Here is a 16,371-nt window from a genome sequence, read left to right as displayed (position 1 = left end):
GGAGTCCCGCACTCTCCCGAGCCCCAAAACTCCCAAACTATTCAGGCTTTCGAAAGGATAACAAAGTATGTAATCAGAATGGCTACTGTGAACTTGCTCCGTTCTGCCATCCGCAGATACCCTGGGTTTCTCTTGAGTACCAAAATTTGTGAAATATCAGCCCAAAAGCCCAAGGACACTTTTCCCCCAGGGTAGCCCTTCCTAGAGCATGTAGCAGAGATGAGGATCGTTAGGAGCCTTCATTTCCTGGACAAAGAGTCTTTAAAGTGCGGCTCGCTCACTCCAGAGACTGCATAAACCGATTTGGTATGGGGGAAAGAAATGTCAGAACTTTTCTGTATGGTCTTATGTGTACTGATGCTGGCGCCCACTCCCAGAAGGCCCATGTAAGACGGCAGGAATCAGGAATCTTGGACCAAGGAAGGTGACCACCAGCAGTCCCGTCGCTGGGATACGCTACCTGTATGGCAATTATATGTGCCCCCGAAGGGTATGCACAGATTAAATTATTTATTAGCTTGGGGCAAAAGTAATTGCGGTTTTTGACATTGAAATTAATGGCAAAAACTGCAATTACTTTTGCACCAACCTGACACTTTTGACTTGGCTAACCATCACAAAGCAGACATGTGGTTTAAAAACGCCCCCTTCTTAACAAAACCACAGCCTGAAGATAGCACTGATCGTGCAAGCACAAAAAAACACTAAACTGGACTCCCCTCCCCTTCTCTTCAAAAGCTTCTCACAAGGTTAAAACAATGACGGTCTATTAAGATCAAAACAAAGTCAGATAAAAATAATGAAAATGCTCAGGAGGAGTGGTTCAAATCTAGATGTTTTTATTAATGATAAACTTCACCCTTCAGTGTACATTATGCATTGAGATAGTAACTAATGATAGTATGAAGTCATCACAATTAGCAACAGATTTTCAAATAATATTTATTTCACCCTCAAGCTTGGTTTCAAATTTCTGTCCTTACGTATGCTTCATAATGGACAACCTAATCATTGTCCATGGGTTCATGCATATGCTTATAAATGTGCATATATTGGGGTGCATACAAAAAGCATTCTATAGACAGGGATGTGCTGAAAAAATGTAATGAATTAGACAGTAGAAATAACCAACTATGTGTTCCAAGCCACACAAATGCCTAAGAATTTGGCATTTGTTTGTGGCACATAGTTTGAGTGCTTCTCAGATGTTAAGGTGCATCCAGATACCTGGGGATCTTGTTAAAATGGAGATTCTGATTCAGTGAGCAGGAGGTGGGGCCTGAGATTCTGCCCAAGCTCCCAGGTGATAAAAATGCTGCTGGTTCACAGGCCACACTCCAAGTGACAAGACCCTAAGGGTACTGGAATGGTTAGTGTCATGTGCCAACGTGACTGGGCCTTGGGATGCCCAGATATTCGATCAAACATTATTCTGAGTGTTTCTGTGAGGGTGCTCTTGGATTAGATTAACATTTAGATCAGTGAGCTGAGTAAAACAGGTTGCATTCTAATGCCAGTAAGACAGATTGCCCTTCTAATGTGAGCGGACCTCATCCAATCATCTGAAGCCCTGAATAGAACAAAACGCTGACCTTTCCCCCAAAAAGAGAGAATTCTCCTGCCTGTCGGCCTTCAGACTTGTACAAGAACAAAGGCTCTGGAGATTTTGGACTTGCCAATTCCTTATAATGAATCTCTTTGTATATTTGTTCTGTTTCTCTAGAGAACCCTGTCTCCTGCAGTTACCTGAAGAAGCAGCTACACTTTTTCTTGATAGCCTTCCACCCAGTTCAGGAGAATTATGTTTCTACATAACTGTTGTTTTAAACAAACAATTATGTTTCAATGTAATTACGTTGCTATTTTTGAGGTTGAAAAGACTGAATATTGAACATTTCACAAGAGAGTACTGAAAGCTAGTACTAGAACCAGTACTTTCTTATGAAAGCTAGTACTAGAACCAGTACTTATAAAAGTGCTGGCTCAACTTTCTTGTACATTTCCTTGTGTGTTATCTGTCTCCTGATATTTGGTTGTTAGCTCTGCAAGGGCAGGGATTGTTTTTGTACTATTCACAGTTCTCTCATATCTGTCAGCACAGTGCTGGGCATAAGTTAGATGTTCAGTAAAGACCGAATGAATGAATGAATGAATGAATGAATGAATGAATGAATGAATGAATTTGGAGATACTTTGTTATGCCAGGTAAACCAGGATATCAAATGCAGAACTCTTACTTGCCAAGTACTGAACTAGGCACTCAGAATCCAACTATGGAGTAGAACAGACAATTGTGGTCCCTGTGTGTCTTACTATGAATGATAATAAAAGGGCCGGCAGCAGTGGTGCATGCCTGTAATCCCAGCACTTTGGGAGGCTGAGGCAGGTGGATCACTTAAGGTCAAGAGTTTGAGACCAGCCTGGCCAACATGGTGAAACCCTGTCTTTAATAAAAATATAAAAATTAGCGTGGCGTCATGGTGGGTGACTGTAATCCCAGCTACTCGGGAGGCTGAGGCAGAAGAATCGCTTGAACCTGGGAGGCAGAGGGTGCAGCGAGCCAAGATCGCACCACTGTACTCCAGCCCTGGTGACACAGTACAACTCTGGCTCTTAAGAAAGGAAGGAAGGAAGGAAGGAAGGAAGGGAATAATGGAAGGAGACAGATAATAAACTAGTATATCAGTAAATTAGCAAGTTAATTTTAGACCATAATGTAAAAATGAAGCAAACAACACTGACTGGGTGATGGGCTGCAGTGTGTCAGGCTGGGGTGGGAAGCAACTAAGTCTGGTCAGGGACGGCTTCTCAGAGAAGATGACATTGGAGCTGGGACCCTGGTGATGAAGAGAGACCAGCCACACAAGGGCCAGTGCAACAGCTCCAAGGTGGGAATGAGCTTAGCTTATCCAAGAAACACGAAGAAAATGGTGCATCTCTTTTCTTTCCAATTACAATGATAAATATATGACACCAATATTTCCAAACAGAACTGAGAGTCCCAGTATCTTGCTTCAAAGCCTCCAGGTATCCCAATGTCCAATCTATGTGTTGACTTTTAAACACTTGAATAGAGTTCCTGAGCACTTCTTCTTACACAAGAAGCATCATTTATTTCTCCAAAATGCAAGGGCAATGGGCATGAGTGAGCTTTTTACAGTCATGGTGACACAGGTGTAGACATTTGTCCAAGCTCATCAAATTATACACTTACAATGTGTGCATTTTGTTGTGTAAATTATACTTCAATGAAGCTGATTTTTAAAATGCAAGGACTCAGTGCCCAAAGAGAAGCCAACATATCCTGCAAAGAAAAATAAAGACTTGTCCGTGGCCAACAGTAGATGCATGCACACATGGACTTCTCCAGCCTGGGAAGCTGGTCAAAGCCTTAGGATAACCACAAATGCATAGAAAGATGGGAGGCAGGAGAGAAATTGGAAGGGAAAAGGCAAGAGAAGGAGGTGCATTTATCATTATTTGTTGCTATTTCTTTGCAAGGGATGCCAGTTCTTCTGAAGCATGTTTTTAAAACACACCAGATCCTGCTCTGCCACTTGCCACTTGGATTTCCAATTCTGTTTGAAGGTGGACAAAATAATGACATGTGTTCCCTACTGGCTTCAAGTGTAGACAGCTTCAAACATGTGCTTCTGTCCCCAAGGTCATCTCTCACCAACGCCTCCACCAAGACGTCTGGGCCTGCCGGGGCCAATATAGAAAATGTTCCTAGTCTTCATGTTACGGTGGCTTCTTGAACTGGCCCTGAGGCATGCACTGTTGTTTGCAGGGCATCATGTACTTCTTTGTGATCTGAGAAGACTGGAATCCCTGCAGATTTGCACTCAAATGCAGTGCAGCCTAGCGGTCAAGGATCCATGCACTCAGATGGTTCGGGTTTGAAGTCCGACACTCCACTCACCAGGGGCAGGTTCATCCTCTTGGAAAGAAATCTGTGCCTCCGTAAACAGCAGATTGTCATAGAGCCTACCTCATGGGGGAAGGGTGTGAAATTAAATGAGAATTTACACATAAGCTTATGGCAAAATTGCAAAACCAACAAGGATTTTTCAACACCACTCAGGCCAACAGTTTGCAATGTATTTAATGTAGTCACACATAGACCCTCCCTCCTATTCTGCACCTGCCAGCCCCTCCCACTCAGATTCCAATGCAAGTCCAGAGAGGTTACGAGACTTGGTCAATGTCACACAGCTAAATAAATATAGCAGAGCAAGGGTTAGTCACCAAGATCCAGATGACAACATAATTCTCTTCAGTAGACAAGAGGTAGAAAATGTGAATAGTAAGGATAGTGATAAAAAGGTAATAGTTGCTGAGCACTAACCATGTGACAGATCCTGTGCTCATAGTTTTCCAAGCCCTGTCTCAGTGAATACTCCACCTGCAGACAAGAGCCTGAGACTCAGAGAGGTGAAGCAACCTTTCCAAGGTCACACAGCTATTAAGTGCCTGAGCTGAGATGGAATCTCAGGCCATCTGACTGCAGTCTGCGCTATTCAGACCAACTTGACTGACTCTCTAGGGACTGCAGTTAACAAAATAGAGTGAATTGGGTGGACGTGGTGACTGAGATGAACCCAAGAGCTTCCTGAAGGGGGCAGTCATCACTCAGTGGCAACCAATAGCTGCTGTGTGAAAATGCAGATCCAATGTCACCAGACCCACTGAGTTCTCAGGAGAAATCAGGAATCCGGATTCCTGCGTGAAATCTCCCAGTTTTTAAATGTTGGCAACTGAGTCTCACTTGGTTTTAAAACACCAGGCATAATAGAGACTAAAGAGATTTCACAGCCAAATACAATGAGCCGGGTCCTGATGTGCAAAACCAAGCTCTAAATGACATTTTTTTGTGCAAATGAGAAATTTTTAAATGACTGGATGTCTGATCATATTATGGGATTTTTCTTCTTTTCCTGGGTTTGATAATGGAATTGTGCTGTGTAGGAGAATGTCCTTGCTCTCAGGAAAGCCCCATGCTGAGATATAAGGGACTAAGTGTCATGTCTGCAACTTATTCTCACATGTTTCAGCCAAGAAAGAAAGAAGAAAGGGAGGGAGGGGAAGAGGGAAGGAAGAAAATGAGGAAGGGAGGAAGATGAGAAGAGGGGAGGGGAAGGAAAGAAAGAGAAGGGAGAAAAGGGAAGGGAGAAGGGAGGAAGAAAAAAAGAAGGAAAGAAGGAGGAAGGGAAGAAGACGGAAGGAAGGAGGAGAGGAAGGGAAGAAGGAAGGAAGAGAGGAAAGAAAGAAGGAGGGAAGGGAGGGAGGGAGGGAGGGACGGAGGGGAGCGAGGAAGGAGTGAGGGAGGGAAGGGGAAAGAGGGGATGCAGGGATGGAGGGAAGGAGGGAAGGGAGGGAGGGAGGGAGGGAAAGGAGGAAGGGAAGAAGGAAGGAAGGAGAGAGGGAGGGAGGAAAGGAGAGAAGGGGGAAGGAGGATGGCGAGAAGTAGAAGGGAAAGAAAAAATATGGAGAGAGTGTATGAGCAATAAAGCAACTATGACAAAATACTAATAATTGTTCAATCTAAGTTAGTGGTTCTCAACTGGGCTAGTTTTGCCCTTAGACGACATTTGGCAATGTCCAAAGACATTTTTCACTGTCACAACTGGGATGTGAAGTGTGTGCTACTAGCATCTAGTGGGCAGAGACCAGAGATGCTGCCAGACATCTTGCCAAGCACAGGACAGCCCCACACAACACAGGATTCCCCAGTCAACAGTGCCAAGGTTGAGAAATCCTCATCTAGATAAAGCATATACTGAAGTTATTTTGTGATTTTTCAAGGTTTTTTTTGTATGTTTAAAACTTTTCACAACACAAAATTGAGGAAAACTTAAAAATAAAAACACCTAAGTAGAAATACCTTGCAGATCAAGCAAAGCATGTCTACATGGTTTGGTATCCATAGCTGGCTACCATGTGCAGTCATTTATTCTAATAAATAGTGACTGACTGTGGCTGCCCTTGCAGCTGCTGAATGGGCATTTGTTCAGTTCTTACAAGATCCCATGCAAGCCCTCCCCCACCGCTTCCTGGAATTGCTGTCTTTCTCCTTTTCTCAGCCCTAATTAGCCCAGAAGCAAGCAGGCCACAGGCCCAGGACTTTGAACCTGCAAACTGATACCTTGGAGGCCTCTGCAGCAAAACCCAAGTTTACTGGTCACCAGGGGCAAAGTTGATAATGGGGGTGCAACAGGATGCTTTATGTCTTTCAAGAGAATATGCTTTCAGTCTGGATGAGAACAAACCCCCATTCAGGGTCCCTTGCAGCTCCAGACAAAAATTAAGAGGCTGTGACTGGCAGGTTAATTTCACCTGGAAGCTGCTTTGCATCATAGCAGCCTCTCTGATGCCAAGCTTGGCATGTCGACATCCAGTGGAGCATCCCTTGGCACGATCTGGAAAAGGCTACTGAGTCGATTGCCATAGCTGGGACTCCAAATGATTAACTGCATAAGCAGCCCAGGATGCATTTGCCAGGTACCTGGAGCAGCCCCAGCACCACAGAAAGGTTACATATGTTGAGAAACAAGCAACAGAACGGAAATACGGCAGGGTACAGTGGCTCATGACTGTAATTCCAGCACTTTGGGAGGCAGAGGTGGAAGGATCACATGAGGTCAGGTAAAACCCTGTCTCTACTAAAAAGTCAAAAAAATTAGCCGGGCCTGGTGGTTCACACCTGTATTCCCAGCTACTCAGGAGACTGAGGCAGGAGAATCACTTGAACCTGGGAGGCAGAGGTTGCAGTGAGCCGAGATCCTGCCACTGCACTCCAGCCTAGGTGACAGAGCGAGACTGTCTCAAAAAAATAAAAAATAAAAATGCAAATAAAGTAAGAGAGTCACAGTGGCTCCTCTCCTTTCTCCTGGATTAATTTATCAATCCCTCAACCCCGTGAAATATCCCCAAACCCAAGACCAGTGTTTCCCCAAGTGTGGACCACTTTATCTCAGAGCCATTAGGGGATTACAATCTTCATTATTAAATGAAGATTTCTCAGGCCCACCCAGAAATTACTGATTCAGAATCTCTGTGGATCAAACTCAAGAATCTGCATTTTAGGACACTGCCCCAGATCCTGACATTTATTCAATCTGAAAACATCACATTTAATTGTGAAAACACAATTAAAACCGGGAGACTGGTAACGCACAATTTCCTAACTCTGTGACCTTGGACATAGCACCTCACTCGAGCCATGATTTTCTTGAATGTATATGGATATTAAAATAGCACCTGTCTCATAAGGTAGTTGTGAGAAATAAATGAGAGAGTGTTTACTTGCACACGCACACACACACCCCAGTACAAAGCCTGGCTGCCTGTACAGTGCTCAGCAGGTGTTAGTTCCTTTTCCTTAACAATGATTGGCTGCACATTAGCATCACCTGGTGAGCTTTTCAAGGTGCAGCTGCAACCGGGCACAGTGGCTCATGCCTGTAATCCTAGCACTTGGGGAGACTGAGGCGGGATGATCACTGGAGGTCAGCAGTTCGAAACCAGCCTGGCTAACATGGTGAAACCCCATCTCTACTAAAAATACAAAAAGAAAAAAAAAATACAGAGGCTCAGGTCTCACCCTAGAGATTTGGATCTAAGTAGCTTAGGGTGGGACCCCTGGTGACAGGATTTTTTAAATAAAACATGCCAGGTAATACTAAACAGCAGTTACAGTGGAAAATCATACCTCAGAAGCCGCCAGTAAAAATCAACAACTCTCTTTTCAGGAGTATGCACTTACATTCCATTCTGGAATTCTCAAAAATGAATACTGGGAGGACCTGTGTTGGGGTTCTGGTACCCCAGGACTGGGTCCCCTAGATTCTGCCACCAGGCATACCCTCCCTATAGCTGCAGAAGAAAATAGCTGTAACCCGCTCAGCTGTGGTCAATTTTCCCCCAGCAGAGCTGCACGGGGTGGGGGGGGAGGGGCAGGACTAGGAAGTTGGGTCCTTGCTGGGCCCTTGGGTAACTAACCGGTAGAGAGCTGTCACTAGAACGCCCAGATCAAAGAGGGCTGATATAGCATCACTTTCTCCCATACATGCCCAAAGGTTAGCTCCTTTCCCCACCTGCCCACCTCCCGTCCGGCCAACCATCAAGGAGGGCTCTTTTAAGAGCTGGTTCGCGAGGACAGGGCTTGGTGGAGATTTCAGCAGTAGTTAACCAAATCTGCAAGGCAGCCTACCTGTCTCGGAGTCTATCTTTCCCTACCAAGGCGACACCCGCTGCCGCAGTCCTGAGACCACTTCTCCCCCCATCTTAACACAGACCCCGGGAATTAACAGGGACTGGCCTGGCCGGTGGGGCGGGGGACAGGACACCCTGTGGTTGCGGAAGGTGGGCGGGGCCAGAGCTTTACTCCTTTAGTAGGTCAGGGTTTCTCGGAAGCCCCTCGGAGCTTACTTCTGTGCAACAAGACCCCACCGTCCACCCACAGCTCCCTGCTGACCCAAACCGAGAACTTCCTCACCTCTTCCCCCAAAATCTCTTCTCTCTGGGAAAAAAAAAAAAAAAATCTCATCGGATACTCTGCGTATAAATAGAAAATAATTACTAGTGAGGTGGTGATGTTCCTTTCCCTATTTTTGGTGGGTCTCTTTGTTCAGATTTTTTAGGCATCACACGGAGCGCGTGCACACACGCGCGCGCACACACAAGCCCCCGGCAGAGGGGGCGCAGGAGAAGGGGTGGGGAGAGGGTAGAGGAAAACACAGCGACTTCGTTGCCCAGACTCGGAAAGGGGACAGTTAAAGCTTATATGCCCCAACCATCCAGCTGTTCGCAGGCCGCTAGTCGCTCCTTGCACCCCGCCCGCCCGGACCTCACGCCAACCCCCAGTCTCTCCCGCGGCCGGGGGCTTAGTGGCTCCTAGTGGCTGCGTCCTCCGCCTCCAAAGTTACGGAGTTTGCGAATCGATTTAGACACTCAAAAAAAAAAAAAAAAAAAGGCAAATACCTCCATTAATCCCCCAATGCCTTCTCCCATCTGCTGCAACTAGCTGGTGCTGGGGCTTGCATAATAAACGAGACAAACCCGAAAGTTGACGAAATCAGGGTACTTGGAAGTGAGGGCGCGGGAGGAGGGGGCTCGGGCCCCCGGAGTCCAAACCAGCCAGGGCAAGGGGCTCAATCTGCAGCGATGGCCACGGCCCCGGGCAGGGAGAGGTGGTGGCCGGAGAAATGGACGAGGTGGGTAAAGGGGCGGGGGCAGCTGAGGTCCCAAATCCAGGGACCGCGAAGCTGTGGTAAAGCGAGGCGGCCGCTCCAAGCAAGGCTTTTGTTCTCGCCCTCCCCTCACTCCACCTCCCTCGCCTCCTTTTCGCGAGTCGTACGAGTTGCAGGCGGCACTCACTCTGACCCTCCCTCCTTCACACACGCGCGCTCGGGCTCACACACGCCCCCCTTCCCTTTCGGGCTCGCCTGCCCCTGTTTACCAAAAAGCTAGCACCTGGAATCCGAGTGGTGCCATAGAACCCCCTCGCCAAATCCCAAGACTTCGGGGCCACGGGCTCCGAGGCTGTGTGTCCTCAAGTCCGCCTCAATCACCAGCGGGAGGAGGCGGCGAGGGGGCAGAGTCACACACACATGCACGCTCACACACACACGCACACGCTCAGATCCACACCTGTGCTGAGCCCAGCGCCCCTTCTCCGCGCTGCAAGCCGAAGTTGGCTTCCCGGTGACATCCCCCAGCGGAGAGGCTAGGATTCGGAGAGTGGGGACCGTGGGGAGCGCCATTGCCTGGGGGAAGGTGGGGAGGAGAGAGCAGGGAGAGCGAAGCCCGGAGGGGAGGGCGAAGGGGAGGCAGCCCACCTGGACATGTGCTCCCTCTGGGGCCGGTGCGCTTTCTCCAGCCCCAGCTTGGTGAAGATGCCCACGAGCACCATGACGGCCACCACCCCGCAGATGATGTACACGATCAGGTTGGTCTTGTCCTTGGTGGGGTCGTGCAAGGGGTCGTCCTTGCGGGCGGGGGGCTTGCCGGTGTTGAGCCAGAGCGGCGTGTCGTAGTTGGTGCAGGTGCTTTGGTTCAGTCGCCGCTTCTTAAACGTGCAGCAGAACCGGAAGCCACAAGTCCCGCAGCAGAAGATGAAGTCGCCCGAGCTGCAGTTGAACGGCGGGTCCCACTGGCCCATGACATCGAAGTAGCCCCGGCAGAAGTCCGGCGTGGGCGCCCGGGTCGGGGGCGCGTCCGAAGCCTCGGCGCCCTCGTTGGCCTCTCCTGAGGCGGCCCCAGAGCGGTTGCCCCCCGCCAGCAGCAACACGCCGCCCAGTTGCGCCAGCTGCCCGTGCCCCGCTCGCTCCTGCGCCCGGCACACACGGGCGCACAGCTCGGTGAGGAAGCAGCCGAGGAGCAGCCGGAGGACGCGGCGCATGGTGTCTCCCAGCCCGGGCTCGGCCGCTCGGCCGCCGCTGGAGCCGCTGCGGCCGCCTCTCGAGGCGCGGCCGAAGCTGCCGAGGCTGCTGCCGGGGGCTGCGAGCCGCCGCGGGCCGCACATGCAGGGAGCGGCGCGGGGCGCTCGGTGGTCGGCGGCCACTGCGCTCGGCTCAGCCCGCGTTCGCCTCCAGAGCGCCGCGCGCCGAGGGGCTGGCCGGGGAGGAGCGCGCCCGGCCGGGCGGGGGGAGGATGAGCGGGGGCAAGCTCGGGGTGCAGGTCCGGCCGGCCACTGGGAGAGGCGGGGGCGGAGAGCAGGGGCGAATCGGGCTGGCAGCGCCTAGCCTTGGCCCGCGGCCCCGGACTGGCCGCCCCGAGCCCTCTCGCAGTATCCCTCTCACCTCTTCAGCTCGCCAAGTGCGCTGGAGAGAGCGAAGCGACACTTGTGGAATGAAGGGAGGGCAGGAGGAAAGGGGGAGGGGGAGGGGGAGGAGGGCGGGCAGAGGAGGCGCGGGTGGGGGGGGCGAGCGCGAGCTCTAGAGGGGGGGGGGGGCAGGGGGGGGGGGCCCGGGGGGGGGGCTGGCGGGGGGGCGTGCAGAGCTGAGCCAGGAGAGCGGGCGGGGAGGAGCGAGTTCGGCAGCCGCTGAGGCTAGAGGAGCCGCTCGGATTTCCCGGCAGGTGGAGAACCGCGGCGGGACCTCCCGCGCCCTCTCTGGGTAGGAGGCGCGGCTCAGCCCTGTCCAGAGCGCAGAGGCGGCTCAGCTCCTAGTTTTTTCACTGGTGCGTGCGCAGGAGCGGCGGCCAAAATCTGTCCATCAGGGAAAGGATGACTCGGAGAGGATGGGGACAGACTACGTGGCTTTCACTCCAAGACAGACTGGGTGCAGTCTGGTCGGGATCGCCCCTCCCAGGCGTGCGGGGCCGCTTTGCCCTTCCCGGCTGCGCCCTCCAGACCTGCGCGCGGAACCCGCATGGCTCAACTCCCTGGGCCCATGCAAGGACCCAGGAGGAGCTGGGAAGGACAGGTGGCAAGCCCCTGGGCCGAGGATAAGCACCCTCCGGGGAGAGGGGCTTGGGACGAACTCATCAAAGAAGGTCGGGGGTAAGAGGACAGCGGAACAAGGCCGAGGCTATGGCGTGTCCTGGAAGGTCTTTCCTTGGAAGTCCCCCAGCCCCTCGAACCTGCCGCTTTCTGTCCCTTTTCGCCCCCGCAGCTTTCTCTGCGCTCCACAGGAGGGCACACCGCGGCGCCGCCTCTGCGCTCCCGGATCTGGCGCAGCGCAAGGCCTGGGCACCCAGCCTCAGCCACCCTCCCGGACCTAGAGCCCGCGCATTGGTCTCCGGAGCTGGCTGGCCCCTGTCCCCAAGGATCCCCCCGGAAATCCTCACCGGGGGCTGCAGAGCTCTGCCTTGCTTCCTCGGCTTCCAGCCTCCCGTCTCCTCTGTGTTTTCAAATCTGCCCTCTCTCTCCTAGAGAATTCCAGCTCCCCGGAGGCCCTCTCTCATTTCTCCCACCTCTTTCTCTCCTCTGCTTGAATTTGACTCCAGTAGCCCCAAAACAGGATTTGCACCAAAGCTGCTACACCAAATTTAGATCTCCCCACGCCCCGGCGTTTTGTTTTTTAATTGCATTAACTAAGTATACACTTTGCAGGCTGCTAGGCGATTTGCAAGGAGATAATGTTTCCACAACCCTCCTCTCCACTTGGCTGCAGTCAAGGGCTTCTCAGGGCACCTTCACAGAACGAAAAGTTGGACGACATGTAAAATGGTTTACTAGGGTCACCCGAATTGAGAAAGCGTGGGAGGATTTATTGGGACTCTGTTGCAAGTTTTCTCCAAATGAGAGGAAGTTTGGCTAATCGCCCCTTCTCTTTGAAAAAAAAAAAAAAGTCACCTTTTGATGTTTCAAAAAAGATTTGCAAATACACAGCAGGACTGACAGGGCATACTCAGGAGTATTATGTTCCAAACCCACCTGGGGAAGGTATGAACACATTTAATCCAAATTCACCAGATTCATTATAATAGATTCCCCAAAATAGGACAGTATGGAAAGTCTGTCATGACTGGCAACCCACGCCCACCACCACCTTGTGAGTCCTACAAACACAAGCACTGGTGTGTGAGAGCTAATGAGAGCTGACATTTATTCAGTGCCTGCAACATACCCACTAAGCTTGCTTTTTCTAAAAGCGGCTCCTCAAGGAAGCTCAGAGCAGTGCCCAGCATATAGCAGACGGTCTGGAAATATTTGCTGAACCACCGAGTGACTGGTTTCATGTAACTCTCTCTCTCTTAAGTAATAGTACCAGGCCCACACAACAGAGGGAGAGAATGAGCCCCAAAGCAGTTAAACCAGCTGCCCAAGTAGCTCCGCGAAATGAGTGCCAGAATTGACATTTGACCCAAGAAATTTGAGTCCAGAAACTGCCCTCCAGCCCCTACATAAAATAGGACTCCAAACTTTCTATCTACCTCCTACTATATTATGTATTTGCATTTTCATCTGTCTGCCTGCACTGAGATGTAAACTGTGTAATGGAGAGGGCCTTGACTCCCATACCATGTCCCCAGCACCTAGAACCCAGGCATACAGGGCTGCCTTGCCGGTCCATGGCTGCGCCCTCCAGCCCTGCATGCAACTCCATGGATTTGAGCCTTTTGGGTTGTGCGCAGGGCTGGAGGGTGCAGCCCCGGGGGTACAGTTCTACGCATGGTAAACACTCAAAAATACGCATGGGCTGTATTAATTAATTAGGATATTTTATGCAAGACTCTGTCTTAAACTGAGAAAGGAAAGGAACACTTAGGACACGGATGATGGAGTGTCTGCTGTCATTATGTATATAAAGGGTGGGAGTTTTCTGTATACTACATCGGAAATGGAAAGGGACCCTCCAGGGAGCTTCCTATGTTCCAGGAAGCTGTGGCTCAGAGGTTAAAAGCTTTGTGGGAGATCACATGGCCAGCAATGGTCCCACCAGGGCTGGATTTAGACGCCCGACTCCTAACCCAGGCCTCTTCCTCCACTCTATGTGACTCCAACTCAGCAGGTATTAGGGCAGAGTTTAACCAGGGACATGGGAGAACAGTAGGTCACAGACACCTTTCTGCAAGGGTTGGGAGTTTTAAGGTACTTGTAAATTTGATTTAAAAAAATATTTCAGAAAAAAAGAGACAAAATCTGGAGAGAAAAGTCCATTTCAGAATCTGCTTCCAATCTCTGTAAAATATTGCATGTCACCTGGACATTTGACTCCGGTCCTCAGAGGAGGCTCACTGTGGCTGCTGCTCCTCGCTTTAATTAACAGAGACTGCCCCCTGTTTGTGTCAAGAAGAGTGCAGAGCTTGTGCTTGGGAAAGAAGCAGGGAGCCACCCTGTGTGGCTTCTGTGCCAATGATTCTAAACCTTCAACCTCCTATCCCCCCATGAGCTTTCCCCAAACCAGATTACCTTCCTGTTCCTGTCTGCTATAGTGACTGCCACTCCCTGGTATATTGCCCCAGCCTGTTTCCCAAGCCTTTGAAAAATATTTAAAAAAGGGAAGAATCCTCTGGGTTTACTTTGCTCTGCAAAGAAAAAAGTCGATTTCCTCTAAGCACATCAAGTCAGTAAATACAGTTACTACCATGGGTGGGTACTTATTGGGAACAAACCCCTGTATGGAAAATGTGAGTGAGGAAGTACTTATTTCAGGGCTCCTTGAGGGGAGGGATGAGGGTTATAAATGACCTAATTGGAACACCTGGTGAACTCATGGAAGATTAAAAATCATCATCAATGTCCCCCAACCATGACCCAAAAGAATTCCTGCAAACGCATTGATATTAAAATCCAACTCTTAGTGAAAATGCTTTCTATGAAAGAGAGGATGACATTATTATTTACAACACAGGCACTTTTAATATCTAAAGAATCTCATTTGCTCTAGCCTTAATTATGTCAGACTGCAGTACACACAGCAACAAGAATGCAATTGTACTCCCTAACAATTAGAGAAGGGAACCATGTCTTAATAACAAAGGATATTTGGTTACCAGTACATTGCAAGCACTTTCCATAAGCAACTCAACAAATTGAATTATATGTGCTCTGGCCCTCACCAGAATGAGTGGTTTGTTAATTGTCCTCCTCAGGTGGCTTTTAGGGTTTCAAAGAGGTTTTTAAGCAACTGTTAGCCTAGAGGAGAAGAAAAAAGAGAGAAAAAAAAATCAGAAGTGAAATGTAGCTAGCACCTTGCCAGTTTCAAGCAACAAGCTGATTTGATATATTTTATTCTCTCACGAACAGATGAGGGAAACCTTATAGAAGTGAACTAGGTCTGGGCCGGGAACAGTAGCTCATGCCTGTAATCCCAACACTTTGGGAGGCCAAGGTGGGCGGATCACGAGGTCAGGAGTTCAAGACCAGCCTGGCCAATATGGTGAAACCCATCTCTACTAAAAATACAAAAATTAGCCAGGCATGGTGGTGCATGCCTGTAATCCCAGCTACTCGGGAGGCTGAGGCAAAAGAATTCCTTGAACCCGGGAGGTGGAGGTTGCAGTGAGCCAAGATGGCGCCACTGCACTCCAGCCTGGGCAACAAAGGGAAACTCCATCTCAAAAAAAAAAAGGTGAACTAGGTCTGAAGTTTGGTTCCCCGGGACTGGTGGTGGTAGGGAAGATTATTTTTGGTGGTACCCCAATAAAGATCTTTGTCATATTAATAGTTTTACAGATATTTCAATGTGTACTAGAAAGAAAATAATAACGCGTCAAACATGGAGTCACTGGAATAAATGTTTAAGCCATATAGTTAATTATTTGAAGTCTATCAATGTAAAGTCAATTGTGGAAAAAAAGACATTAGAGTATTTACAAATAAAGAAATAAAAATAAAATAATGTGAAGTGTCTGGTACTAAAAACTGAAGTTTAGGAAGCACAGGCTTTGGTCTCTCCTTAATCCAGGGTTTCTCAATCTCAGCACTATAGACACTTTGGAGTGGATAATTCTGTGTTGGGGTGGGTGGGAGGTGAAGCGCTGTCCCTGGAAAATTGCCCCAGCCTGTTTTCCAAGTCTTTGAAAAATATTAAAAGGAGAGAAGAATCATCTGAGTTCATTTTGCTCTGCAAAGAAAACAGTAGATTTCCTCCGAACACGTCAAGTCAGTAAATACAGTCACTATCACAGGTGGGTACTTACTGGGAATATGCCCCTGTATGGATCATGTGGGTGAGAAAGTCTTGTGCTGTCTTGCTCATTGTAGGACATTTAATAGCATCCCTGGACTCTACTCACTAGATGCCAGCAGCACCCCCTGGTTGTGACAACCAAAAATGCAGCTAGGCATGGCCAAATGTCCCCTGAGGGGCAAAATTGATTGAAACCCACTGAGTCATGGCTGTGTTTAACTTATTTCTCTTTCTCATAGGATATCTATGACTTTGAATAAATCACTTAATCTCTCCAAGTCTTAGTTTTCTCATCTGGAAAATGGGAATAAGAAGGATGCCTCTCTACTCAAGAATGTTACAGATGATTGATACTTTGCATAAAGTGTGTGGTCAGTGAATAGAACCTCAGCAGTGCTTAATAAATGGTCACTCTTACTATAGTAAACCTGAAGGATGACAAGATGCCAGGCAATGCACTGATGTCCAGGAAGACGGATGACTGAGACAAGGGCTTTGCCCTCCATGATCTCAAAATCTTCAGGGGAAGATGAAATATAGAGACAGAGAAGGCCTTATGGGTATGGGACCTGTGCAGTCCCATAGTTCTCCATGCTCTAAAGGGCCCCAAGCTTGGTTCAGTGCTGTGTACTGGAAAAAATCATTTTGACTTTTGCACTGAGCACCACTAATATTGTAGCCGGTCCCGTAAATAGGTGATGCACCTCTAGCAGAAATAGGGATTAAGGTTACAGGAACTTAAAAGAGGATGTTTAGCTCCACTTACAGAGGAAAGGATGGCTTCTCAGGG

General features: G+C 49.1%; 1 protein-coding gene across 2 annotated transcripts in view; it reads right to left on the bottom strand.

Moving 5' to 3' along the window:
• Positions 1-10,853, bottom strand: part of SHISA9 (shisa family member 9) — a 334,187-nt gene extending 323,334 nt beyond the window's left edge. Inside the window, exons 1-2 of one of the 2 annotated variants that reach the window (XM_023231133.3) lie at positions 9,840-10,853; positions 823-3,987 (exon numbers count right to left, since the gene is read on the bottom strand). In XM_023231133.3, the coding sequence (XP_023086901.2) occupies positions 3,885-3,987; positions 9,840-10,525 (789 nt within the window). In that variant the 5' untranslated portion in view covers positions 10,526-10,853 and the 3' untranslated portion in view covers positions 823-3,884. Of the gene's footprint in view, positions 1-822; positions 3,988-9,839 lie in introns of those variants that run through there. The other variant, XM_023231132.2, reaches the window with a different exon arrangement.
• Between the last annotated feature and the right edge of the window lie 5,518 nt (positions 10,854-16,371).

This window comes from Piliocolobus tephrosceles, chromosome 17, assembly GCF_002776525.5.
Source record: "Piliocolobus tephrosceles isolate RC106 chromosome 17, ASM277652v3, whole genome shotgun sequence".
In the NCBI taxonomy this organism is placed as follows: Eukaryota; Metazoa; Chordata; class Mammalia; order Primates; family Cercopithecidae; genus Piliocolobus; species Piliocolobus tephrosceles.
Note: the sequence above shows the minus strand (reverse complement) of the source record. Positions and strands in the feature narration are given on the sequence as shown.